Genomic DNA, 13,130 nt, shown 5'->3' on the forward strand with positions numbered 1-13,130 from the left:
AGTTGAGGAGAAATAAGAGAGGAAGATTGAATACAGTGGAATTTAAGCCAGACCCTGATGGAGCCAGATAAGGGGTCTTAAATTGGAGTCCATAGATGTGCTTCAGGGAGTCTAAAATTTCCCCTAAAATGGTATGCTGCTTTGTATGAAAGCACAGTTTTAAGGCAGAGAGGTCTTAATACCTTTCATCATATTTGCAAAACCTTTTCTGCTCCCCTAAAATTTTAATACCAGTATCTATATGAATAAGGAGACAGCACTTGGGAATTTAGTATGGCATTTATAGGGCACAATGAGTCACATTGCCAAGATAAGCCTCCCCTCCCAGAGGGAGCACCTAGTACACAATTACAGAGAGATGTGGGTTAAATGACGGCCCTAGTGATAGTGAAGATTGACTTTGCCTCCTCTAATGCCCTTCACACTGCTGTAGCCTTTCAAAAATTTATGTTGGGTTTCCTAGGAAAACATTAATGTGCTCAAGAAGGGATAATGTATCATTCTAAATATTGTATGAATTTGCCCGCTTGCTTTTTAACTGAAAGAGTCAAAATTATAAATAGACTTCAAATGTAGAATTACTTTATTTCGTAACATTCAAACTAAGCCTTTATGTAATGGCCGGATGGTACCTTAGATTCATATTTTCTCCTCTAAGTAATTGGGGGTGTGTATGAGGTGCCATATTGTGGGACAGGGTCTTGAATTCATGTCTCAGCAAGACCGAGGGGGAAACATGGACCTTTTATGAGGTAGAGGCAATGTTTTATATGAAGACAGGCGCTGATATTTTACTTCTCGTTCTTTGGCCTAATCTTTCCTCCTTCTCCAGCTCCAGCTTTGCCTTTCTTCACTCCCTGTCCTGTGCTTTGGCATGCTGAAGAGCCAGTAGTCTGCATATACAATGATATTTTTCAGCACCGTGTTTTTGTTTATGCTTTTCCTTCTGCCTGGAATATCTTGCTCATCTTTGATCTGCTGGTTTTCTCTTTCATTCTTTAAGATCCAACTTTGGCCAGGCACAGTGGCTCACACCTGTAATCCCAGCTCTTTGGGAGGCCGAGATGGGTGGATCTCTTGAGGTCAGGAGTTCAAAACCAGCCTGGCCAACATGGTGAAACCCCATCTTTAGTAAAAATACAAAAATTAGAAAAGTTAGCCAGGTGTGGTGGCAGGCAGCCTGGGCAACAGAGTGAGACTCCATCTCAAAAAAAAAAAAAAAAAAAGATCCAACGTTGTTGTTCTGTCTTCCATGAATCTCTCATGTTCCCAGAGTACCCTGTTTGTCTCCATTGCTATTTTTATTATTATTATTTTTTTTACAAAGATGGGGTCTTACCATCTTACCCAGGTGGTCTCTAATTCCTGGGCTCAAGCTTATCGTCCTGCCTGGGCCTCTAAAAGTGCTGGGATTTCAGGCATGAGACAGCAATGCCCGGCCTCTGTTACTGTATTTTAAACTCTTTGAAGGTAGAGATTGTTGTATTACCAGCACCTAAAGAGCACAGTTCCTGATGATAAGAAGTCAGGAATTGGAGAAATCCAATATGATTTCCAGATTTTTGGCTTAAATTACTGTTTTGTTTTGTTTTTTTTACATCATCCAAGTTGGATTGCAGGCCTTTCGGAGTCTTTGCATTGCTTCTGATGAAAGATAACGACTGAGGCCAGGCATGGTGGCTTAAGCCTATAATCCTAACACTTTGGGAGGCCGAAGCAGGCAGATTGCTTAAGATCAGGAATTTGAGAGCAGCCTGGGCAACATGGCAAAACCCTGTCTCTACAAAAAATGTAAAAATTAGCCAGTCGTGATGGGGCATGCCTGTGGTCCTGGCTACTCTGAAGGCTGAGGCAGGAGGGTTGCTTGAGCCCTGGGGGCAGAGGTTGCAGTGAGCTGTGTTCTCGCCACTGCACTCTAGCCTGGGCAACAGAGAGAGACTCTGTCTCAAAAAGAAGAGAAGAGAAAAGAACAGGAGGGGAGGGGAGGGGAGGATTGCTTGTATTAGAATAATACAGGGAGGGAGGAAGAGAAAAGAAGATTGCTTATATTAGAGTAATACCAGAAAATGTTGATGGAAGGGAAGAGATAGATTTAGATGTTAGAAGATATATTTAGGAATAAATATATTAAGATATATTTAGTACTTAATGATTAAATAAAAGGGGAAGATGATGAGATAGATGCTCGCTAAAATATTAGGTGTGGGGTAAGACAGAAATGATGTGGAGTTAGTACTTGTAGTTCATAGTCTTCAGTACGACAAGCATCTCTTCTGGCTGGCTGTATGGTGTGAGCTCTGCAGCTGATGGGCGTGTAGACATCATGTACTGCATTTGCTTGTGAGGTACTCTTTGTTAGCATTCATTATTGATGATGGTCCCAGAAATGTGTAATGGTTTTACATTATGCCTCTACTAATGAAAATGTAATGAGAGTTTGAAAGAGATGAAATCCCGTAAGATCATAGCAGTGACAGTCTGTTTTAGTCATGCGGGGTTTGAAGTCTGGGAAAGGAATCCATATGAGGAATGGCACTGATGGCAGAGATCTTTTAAAAAGATTTTTAAAAATTATTAATTAGCATAGACTACCGGTTCCTCTCATAGAACTACTTTTTAGGATGCCTTGTTTATCTCCCTGTTTCCTTTAGTCTCAACCTAATTACAAGCACCTTACGATTATATCAGTATCTAATTTTGTAGCAGTCTTATTTAAGACTTAAAAACCTGCCAGGCATGGTGGCTCATGCCTGTAATCCCAGTACTTTGGAAGGCTGAGGTGGCTGGATCACTTGAGATCGGGAGTTCAAGTGAGCAAGGCTCTGTCTCAAAAAAAATAAATAAATAAATTCTCACAATCCAACATAAAAACACAACTCAATTTAAAAATAGGGAAAAGATTTGAATTAGACATCATCCTAAAGAAAATATACAAATGGCCAATTAGCACATGAAAAAATGTTCAACATCATTATTTTCAGAATGTTTTGGAATTCCAAGAATATTTAGAAATATTTTTCTAATTTTTTTGGAAAATAATTTGACATAAAATTACCATATGATCTGGCAGTTTTGCTCCTGCTGTATTCAAAATAACAAAAGCATTCAGACAAAAACTAGTATGTGGACATTTATAACAACACTATTCTAAAAGGTAGAATCAACCCAAATGTTCACCAGCTAATTAATAAGTAAAATGTGGTGCCTACATACAGTGAAATATTATTCTCAGCCATAAAGAAGAATAAAGTACTTACTGCCGAGTGCAGTGGCTCACACCTGTGGGAGGCCGAGGCGGGTGGATCATGAGATCAAGAGATCGAGACCATCCTGGCCAACTTGGTGAAGCCCCGTCTCTACTAAAAATACAAAAATTAGCCAGGCGTGGTGGTGGGCGCCTGTAATCCCAGCTGCTCAGGAGGCTGAGGCAGCATATTCGCTAGGCGGAGGTTGCAGTGAGCCGAGATCACGCCACTGCGCTCCAGCCTGGCGAAAGAATGAGACTCCATCTCAAAAAAAAAAAAAAAAAAAAAAGAATGACGTACTGATACATGCTACAACATGGGTGGGCCTTGAAAACATTATGCTAAGTGGAAGCAGCCAGACACAAAAGGCTGTATTGTGTGACTCCATTTATACCTCTCAGAACAGGCAATCCATAGAGGTAGAACGTAGATTAGTGATTGCCCGGTGATGAAAAAGGGGAGAATGGAGAGTGACTACCAAAAGGTGTCTTTCTGGGATGATGGGAATTTTCTGGTAATTCTGGTGGTTACACAACACTGTGAATATACTAAAAACCACTGAATGGTACACCTAGAAATTGTGGGTTTCATTTTCTTTCTTTCTTTCTTTAGAGACAGGGTCTTGTTCTGTCATTCAGGCTGTAGTACAGTGGCACGATCATGGCTCACCGTAGCCTTGACCTTCCGGGGTCAAGTGATTCTCCCACCTCAGCCTCCTGAGTAGCTGGGACTACAGGTGTACATCACCACGCCCAGCTAATTTTTAAATTTTTTTAATTTTTCTTTTTCTGAGACGGAGTTTCACTCTTGTTGTCCAGGCTGGAGTGCAATGGCGCGATCTCGGCTCACCACAGCCTCCATTTCCCAGGTTCAGGTGATTCTCCTGCCTCAGCATCCCGAGTAGCTGGGATTACAGGCACGTGCCACCACGCCTGGCTGATTTTTGTATTTTTTAGTAGAGGCGGAGTTTCGCCATGTTAACCAGGCTGGTCTTGAACTCCTGACCTCAGGTGATCTGCCCACCTCAGCCTCCCAAAGTGTTGGGATTACAGGCGTGAGCCACCACGCCCAGCCAAGAAATTTTTATGATGCACACTTTTCTTGTTCCCTTGCCCCTTAGAAATAACTCATAATGGTTTGGTGTACATTTTTCTAAACATGTGTTTTGCTTATATAAACATTTTATTATGTATAAATGTATGCAAATAAGTAGAGAGAGATATATATATCTATAGAGAGATATATACATATATATATATATGTGCATTTAGTAAATAGGATCCATTTTTCCAGAGTTATCTTTGCCACAAATCATGTGACCTTGTATATCTAGTTCTGGATTCTATTTTATTTAATTGGTCTAATTGCCTCTTTGTGTTTTTTTGGGAATTGAGACAAGGTCTCGCTCTGTCATCCAGGCTGGACTACAGTGGCACGATCATAGCTCAGTGCAGACGCAAACTCCTAGGCTCAAGGGAGCATCCCATTTCAGCCTCCTGAGTTGAGTAGATGGGACTGCAGGCGCCATCACACCTGGCCAGTTGTGTGTGTGTGTGTGTATGCGTGTGTGTGGAGACGATGTCCTACTGTGTTGCTCAGGCTTGTCTTGAACTCCTGGCCTCAAGCAATCCTCCCACCTCCGCTTCCCAAAGTGCTGGGATTACAGGTGTGAACCACTGTGCCCAGCCAGGTCTATTTTTAAGCTCTTACATACTTATATAGTCTTAATCAGTGTACCTTTGTAATGAGTTGAGTGTCAGCTTGTTTTTCAAGATCAGCTAAATTTCCTTAGCCTTTTTAAATTGCTACATAGATTTTAGAATTGGTTGTCAATTTCCATAAGAAAAAACCTGGTGGGATTTTATATTGGAGATTGTACTGAACCAAAGGGTTAATTTGGGAATAGTTGACATCTTTACAATAGTTTTCCAATCTGTGAGCATGATCTATATATCCCTGTAGGATATCTTTAATTTCTCTCAATAATACTTTGTAGTTTTTTTTTTTTGAGATGGACTCTTGCTCTGACCCCCAGGCTGGAGTGCAGTGGCGCGATCTTGGCTCACTGAAAGCTCCACCTCCCAGGTTCACGTCATTCTCCTGCCTCAGCCTCCTGAATAGCAGGGACTACAGGCACTCGCCACCACGGCCGGCTAATTTTTTGTATTTTTAGTAGAGACGGGGTTTCACTGCGTTAGCCAGGACAGTCTCGATCTGCTGACCTCGTGATCCACCCACCTCAGCCTCCCAAAGTGCTGGGATTACAGGCGTGAGCCACCATGCCCGGCCTACTTTGTAGTTTTTTATGTAGGGGTATTGTACAATATGGGCTTCCTTCCACATTGGACTTAAAAATGTACTTAGTTCTTTTTTAACAGTAGTTAAATACAGGTTAGGATCTCCATGTCTTTTCTTACTTAGCTGAACCAAACCTTCCCTGTCTCTCTCTCTATTTGTCTCTCTCCCTCTCCCTTTCTCCCTCTCCTGAACGCATCCTCTTCTGGACCATTCCAGTGGTCCTTACCCTGAGGCTGGGGCAAGCTGTCATCCTCAAAAGCTTGGAGGCCTAGAAGCCCTTTCTCTCTTCCAAGCCAATGGGCCCTCCAATTTTCCTAATTGTATACTACAGTATTGTAATTTTTAAAGACATATTTTACTTTCAAATTTTGTATTATCTCTATTTAGAAGAGATGGAGGAGGAAGGAAAAGTTTGTAAATTACCTTCTTTAGCCAAGGAAAGGTATTGTTTCCAATTGTTTACACCTTCTTATTGTCCCATCCAGTTGGTATTTTAAAATAGCTCTTTGTCCTACCACCCATACCACCAAAAACAACAATTAAAATGACAACACAAACATTAACAAGTTATGAAATAGCAAAACTTACTGATTACTTCCTATATACAAAGTACTAATCTAAGCCCTATAAATACTGTACCTTGGGCCGGGCATGGTGGCTCATGCCTGTAATCCCAGCACTTTGGGAGACCGACAAGGGCGGATCACGAGGTCAAGAGATTGAGACCATCCTGGCCAACATGGTGAAACCCCATCTCTACTAAAAATACAAATATTAGCTGGGCATGGTGGCGTGCGCCTGTAGTCCCAGCTACTTGGGAGGCTGAGGCAGGAGAATCACTTGAACCTGGGAGATGGAGGTTGCACTGAGCCAGGATCGCTCCACTGCACTCCAGTCTGGTGACAGAGCCGAGACTCCGTCTCAAAAAACAAAAACAAAAACAAAAAAAAACAAAAAACCAAAAGGAAAAAACTATACCTCATTTTAAAAGTGGACTCAGGTACGGGTGTGGTGGCTCACACGTATAATCTCAGCACTTTGGGACACCCGAGGTAGGAGAATTGCTTGAAGCCAGAGTTTGAGACCAGCCGGGCAACATAGAGAGACTCATCTCTACAAAAAATAAAAAAACTTAGCCGAGTGCAGTGGCCCATGCTGTTACTCCCAGCTACTCAGGAGGCTGAGAGGATCCCCTGGGGCCAGAAGGTTGAGGCCACAGTGAGCTATGATCCTGCCACTGCACTTCAGCCTGTGTGACAGAGCAAGACCCCAACTCTAAAAATAAAAACAATCCTACCTAGTCAGTCATCCCCCTTTTATTTGTGAAGAAATTGAAATCTGAAAGTTCAAGCAAGGTGTCCGGATTCGCACAGCTGGTGCACAGTTGGAGCTGGATACAAGCCAGTTGTTTTTGATTGTGAATGTTGTGGTCATGCCGTATTATTTTACCCCCCTGCTTATTCCATACTCATAGAACATGCTTGATGCTTACCATGGCCTCTGAAGTGGTTGGAGCAAGGGTTGCGGTAGAATGTGGTGCAGTATGATGCCGACATCATGGTCGTGTGATTTATTTGTATTTTTTCCTTTTTTATGGGGCTGATAGACTTCTGATTTATATTAGATCCTTGATATATGTAGAAAGTTTTTGGTCTTGGTTGAAGAATGAAATTATTCTACTTCAGACGAATAGCAACCATCATCGTAAAATGAAGTAGAAATTAATTGCTTTACATATTCTATTCAGATTCCCTGTAGCTTTTATGAGTGTTGTCTAGCCTTTGGATGACAATTTCTGTACATCTCGGTGACATGCCATTCCATTGGTTCTCTTTCTGTCCTTTTATTGTGCCTTACTTACCCTCTGGGTTGGCCTAGCCCCTTGTGCGTACACCTGTCATAAAGCTTTCTGTATCGTATTGAAGTTAAGTTATTCATATGTCAGTCTTCACAGCTGCCTAGTAAATTCTGTAAGAATAGACCCATTCTTCCTCATAGCCCTTGTGCCTGACACAGCTGTGATAAGCAGTAGGCAGGCGGTGGCCTGTTATTAATAGACATAGACACACAGCCTGCGCCGTAGGGCTTTATTGCTTTCACTCAGACTTCCTGAAGAAAGAAGCAAGAGTCTCTGTGTCTGCAGCATCTCTCCATTCTGGCTTTGCTATCAGAGGAATTTTAAAGCAAAGCTCTGATTGCAATTTTGTACCTCAGAGATGTCAGGGACAAACCATCGCCTGTTGGATGAAGTCCGTATTTCTTGGCTCTCTGTCATTCAGGTTTCTCCATGGTCCTGTCCTCACTGACCTTCTATTCTTCACGTGCACTCTGCATTCATTAAACAGGGCTGTGTCCTTATCCTCTGTTTTTCTGTCTCTGTGCTTTGGCCTGCATTGTGTCTTCTGTGTACCCTTCGCCTGCCAAAATCTTACCCGCTCTTCAGATGCCTGATAGAAATGCTAGTCCCTCCGTGAAGCTTTCTGTGATCTCCCTGCTTTCTCTGACCTCTACCCAAAGAGGTCTTTTTCCCATCTGAACTGTTTTTTCTTCTTCTTCTAAGGAAAGCAGCACTGCCATATGAACTCTTAACAGCACTTTCACTATGACACAGCATTATTTTTATACCCTACTAAGTGATACATTCCTTGAGCACAAGGTCTTGCCTTTGTTTTCTCTGCTGTTTTGCATTAATTACTGCATTGAACATACAGGGTGAGTATCCCTCATCCAAAGTGCTTGGGATCAGAAGTGTTTTGGATTTTAATTTTTTTTTTTTTTTTTTTGGAACGTTTAAACTTCAGTTTAGGAAGGAATTTGCTTTACAGATTGATGTTTATTTTTTAAATAGATTTTTATTATTGACACTTGTCCTTCGTTTCTAGGGCACTGTGTTTAGTCTTGAGTCGGAGGAGGAGGAATACCCTGGAATCACTGCAGAAGATAGCAATGACATTTATATCCTGCCCAGCGACAACTCTGGACAGGTCAGTCCCCCAGAGTCTCCAACTGTGACCACTTCCTGGCAGCCCGAGAGCTTACCTGTCTCGCTGTCAGCTAGCCAGAGCTGGCACACAGAAAGCCTACCAGTCTCTCTAGGCCCTGAGTCCTGGCAGCAGATTGCAATGGATCCTGAAGAAGTGAAAAGCTTAGACAGCAACGGAGCTGGAGAGAAGAGTGAGAACAACTCCTCTAATTCTGACATCGTGCACGTGGAGAAAGAAGAAGTGCCCGAGGGCATGGAAGAGGCTGCTGTGGCTTCTGTGGTCTTGCCAGCGGGGGAGCTGCCAGAGGCCCTCCCTGAAGCCCCAGCCCCCTTGCTTCCACATATCACTGCCACCTCCTTGCTGGGGACAAGGGAACCTGACACAGAAGTGATCACAGTGGAGAAATCCAGCCCTGCTACCTCCCTGTTTGTAGAACTTGATGAAGAAGAGGTGAAAGCAGCAACAGTTGAACCTACTGAAGTGAAGGAGGTGGTCCCCGCGCCGGAACCTACAGAAACGCTGCTGAGTGAGAAGGAGACAAACGCAAGGGAAGAGAGCCTTGGGGAAGAGCTGTCCCCTCCCGGTGAGATGAAGCCCCTGCTGCTCTCTGAGGGCAAGTCTAGACTGTCCCCCGCCGGCGAGATGAAGCCCCTGCCGCTGTCTGAGGGCAAGTCTATACTGCTGTTTGGAGGCGCTGCTGCTGTTGCCATCCTGGCAATGGCCATCGGGGTAGCCCTGGCTCTGAGAAAGAAATAGAAGGCTTTTCAGGAGAGACAGACAGAAGGATGTAAGGTTGGAGTTGTACTGGCTGGAATTTGAACCTCCAGCAGCTGTCTGGACATTTGTGGAACACTCTGGGATAACTGGGGACTTCTGCTCAACGTGGCAGTGGCATGTTAGGCATGTTAGGGCTTGAGGTGGGGCATTCACGTTCATCTGACTGTAAATCCCAAGGGCCTTGGCTCATGCTAAATTGAGAAAACTTAGGGTAAAGCCCCCCTCCAGGACAGGGTTTCCCAGCCTTGGCACTAGTGATATTCTGATCATTCTCTGTGGTGGGATGTTCAGCAGCATCCCTGGCCTCCACCCACTAGATGCCAGTGGCACACCCCTCCCAGAGATGACAACCGAAAATGTCTCTAGACATTGCCACATGTCCCTTGTGAACATCCCCTGTGGAGACCCACTGCTTTAGCGGAAGAGGGTTTACTTAGGAGGAATTGGGATAGAAATCCCCAGCTGAGAGAGCTTAGCTGTGGGCTCCTCAGCTACTGACTTGTTAGCTCTTAATCCCCTTAGAATTTCATCTTTCCTGATGAGCAGGCTGGGCTCTGCACCCACTCTTTTTTTGCCCCCCCCCGCCCCTCATCCTGGAGTGTGAGGGTGCTCGCCCGTACTCTCAGCTGCCTCTCAGGGACTGCACTGTTCCTTTTCACCCCCAGGTTCCTGCTAAAATCCCATTAAGGGGGGGTTGCTCTGGACTTCTGCTCAGACCTGTCAAGTCCCCAAAGCTTCCTGCAGCTCCACCTTGTAAAAATGCTGCCTTTAGGAATCTTTGAAATATGTATACAGAGAAAATAACATGAAAGAGACCTGGGGTCCCCACTTGTGAGTGCAGTTGCAAGTCAGTCTGCCTAGAGAGACACATTCGTCTTGTGTCAAGGCAGGAGGAAAACCCGGATGACCTTCTGAGGTCTCTTCAGCACTTTTCATCAGTGGTCACCCACCGCTATGGTTAGTTGCCAGCAACATCTCTGTTGCTGGATGGGCACTGTCTTTAATCCTGGGCTAGTATGTTTTTTCCAATACGTGACCTCAGTCTTACTACTGACCAGTTCTATGGGTCTCTTGCTAGGTGGTAAGGATTTTTATTCTTGGGCTTTTAGAGCCAGTTAGGTCATAACTCTTATGAAATATAGAGTGTCCTAAATATCACTGAAATAAAAAGTAGGAAAAAGAAGCTTGAATGTTAAGACTGAGGCTGCTCTGCAGATTCTAGTTTGGCTTTCAGAGATCAAGAATGGCAGCATCTTCACTTGAATTCTTGAATGCCAGGGTAATAAACCAGAATAGTCCTAATCAGTATATGCTAGTTGAGCATTGGCATAATTTTCTTTCCTCTGGCTGATCCCAGCCCTGAAGGAAGAGTAAACCTGCATCTCTCCATGCCCAAGGGTCACGACGTCACTATGCAGGGCACATGTGGCTTGGTTTAAAAAGGTCATCTTAGATTTGTCTTAGTAAATGTAATAAATTATTTTTTAGATCCTGAAATTTATAATAAAAATACTTTACCTACCCTGATCACAAAACCTGATGTTTTAAATGTGCTTTCTTTTTGAAATTTATGTTTTCAAATAAAATCTCCCTAAAGCAATACTATTTAAAAATTGGTCAAAACAAGGTCTGGGAGTGTGTTTGTGTGTCTTTCCAGCTTTATCGTGTAGCGTGTCTTTATGTTCTGTGTTTTGGTGTCCCACTGAGGGACTGATGTTTGAAGGGTTTTTGTGTACTTGGATAAGTAATTAGAGGTGAGTGGGGGGAATGGGATTAGCGAGGCAACAATTTTTTTCTTCATGGGCTCTGATAGTTGCATTGGATTATTCTATATTCTAATTGCTATTATTTGTGTTTGCATAGGTGAAGAGCAGATACAACTGGTGAGTTATCTTGATTTTTAAAAAGTGATAAAATACTTGGAGTTCCAATATTAACACTTGCCAACTCTGGATCCTCCACTGGCTGAGCAGATTCAAGCGCCGATCGAAGCCAGGTTCATCCCTGAACTGCTGAAAGGAGGTGCTCATGAGGCTAGGATATTTGAGTCTGTGCTGCCCACAAAAGGAAAGAATAAGGAAGAAATGTGGTATGGAAGTGGCTACTTGCTGCTTTATTTCCCCACCTGTTGAACACTCAGCCACAGTGATTTGGCCAGTTGTATTTTGCTAGGTAATGGAGCTAGTGTTTTCCATTGGCTTTCTCTTTTTTTTTTTTTTTTTTTGAGACAGAGTCTCTCTTAGTCACCCAGGCTGGAGTGCAGTGGCGCCATCTCGGCTCACTGCAAGCTCCGCCTCCCGGGTTCACGCCATTCTCCTGCCTCAGCCTCCCGAGTAGCTGGGACTACAGGCGCCCGCCGCCTCGCCCGGCTAATTTTTTGCATTTTTAGTAGAGACGGGGTTTCACAGTGTTAGCCAGGATGGTCTCGATCTCCTGACCTTGTGATCCGCCCGCCTCGGCCTCCCAAAGTGCTGGGATTACAGGCGTGAGCCACCGCGCCCGGCCTCCATTGGCTTTCTCTAGGTAACTCTCGGTCAGCTCCTGAGTTAACAGGATGTGGCAGCATCCCCGTTCTTCCTTCACTTCCTTACCTCATGAGGACTGCTTCCTACTGTGCTCCTGCTTTTTGCTCATACATTTAAAAAACGATTTCTCAAGCTCCCCTTCCTTTTTGGGGGAGGAGCTGATAGTAGGTCATTCCTTCCTGCTTCCAACTTACATACCCTCTAAGTGAAGGTAAAGGAAAGATTCAGTATAAATCCAACTTGTTTATAGAAAAGTTCTTGTTCTTAGACCTCATCTCAACTGCTCTGTTGAAGGTAATGATTTATTGGGGGGAAAAAAACAAAGAATGCCAATTTATCCTCTCTGTATTAAAGTGATAATTCTGGGCCCACAGAAATCAGTCAGTACCTACAGTGTGCCTTAAGGGGACTCTCATTTCCTTCTAGAGAACATTCTAGATCAAGAAATGCAACTGTTGACCTTCTGGGTCACCCATTTCCCCCTCGAGGCATTCTTGAGACCCCTTCTCACCTGCATTTCTGTCCCAGGGATACCAGATACAGCCACTACCTACCTAGGCTTGTCCTGGGGGAGTGAGCCGTGAACCTGGAGACATGGCTTTGACTCACAGCTACTATTAATTTCCTCAGGCTTTGAGCTGATTCCCTCAATAATATGAAAGTAATGCCTGCTCATTTCCTTTCTCCTGAAAGGTATGAGATGTGGACATTTCAGTGTTTGAATTATTTTAAGAAATGTTTTATAGAAATAAAATGTAGCTAAGAAGTTGTTTCCCTTTCTCTTAATTTCTTACATCTTTCCACACACACTTATCTTTCCAAGAATTTGAGGTGGTGATCATATCCATCAAGACGGCCTTGTAGGCTATCAGATTGCTAACAGACATGACTTAGAGCATCTGCCCAAATTCCCACACAAGCATTATCTCATCTAACATCTCAGCGACACGCTGCATACCAGAATGTTTCCTCTTCTCTGGTGCACCAGGACCTGCCCTTAGCGATAATCTCTTGATTATGACATCCATTTGAGTTTAGAGTGTATAATTTTTCCTAAAAAAACCTCATGTCAATAATTATACTTTTAGCAAATAGTAGTTGAGCATTTACAACATGCCAGAGATGGTTCCAGTGCTCTCACATGCCTTATTTCACCTTCACAGTTCTAATCACTGTTTGTATTCCTTTTATTCCCATATTACAGAATGAGGAACTTAATCAGAGTTCGTTAGTTTTTTTTTTTTTTTTTTTTTTGAGACAGTCTCACTCTGTCGCCCAGGCTGGACTGCAGTGGCGCAATC

The 13,130-nt window shown here is 43.5% G+C and overlaps 1 protein-coding gene across 5 annotated transcripts in view; it reads left to right on the forward strand.

The window, feature by feature from the left end:
* The window catches only part of LOC105480752 (BCL2 like 13), a 94,770-nt gene extending 84,507 nt beyond the window's left edge, over positions 1-10,263 (forward strand). For 3 of the 5 annotated variants that reach the window (XM_011739921.3, XM_011739922.3, XM_071079985.1), the window contains one exon: positions 8,426-10,263. In XM_011739921.3, the coding sequence (XP_011738223.1) occupies positions 8,426-9,283 (858 nt within the window). In that variant the 3' untranslated portion in view covers positions 9,284-10,263. The remainder of the gene's footprint in view (positions 1-8,425) is intronic. The other 2 variants (XR_011613873.1, XM_011739927.3) reach the window with 2 other exon arrangements.
* Positions 10,264-13,130: the final 2,867 nt, after the last annotated feature.

This window comes from Macaca nemestrina, chromosome 15, assembly GCF_043159975.1.
Source record: "Macaca nemestrina isolate mMacNem1 chromosome 15, mMacNem.hap1, whole genome shotgun sequence".
In the NCBI taxonomy this organism is placed as follows: domain Eukaryota; kingdom Metazoa; phylum Chordata; class Mammalia; order Primates; family Cercopithecidae; genus Macaca; species Macaca nemestrina.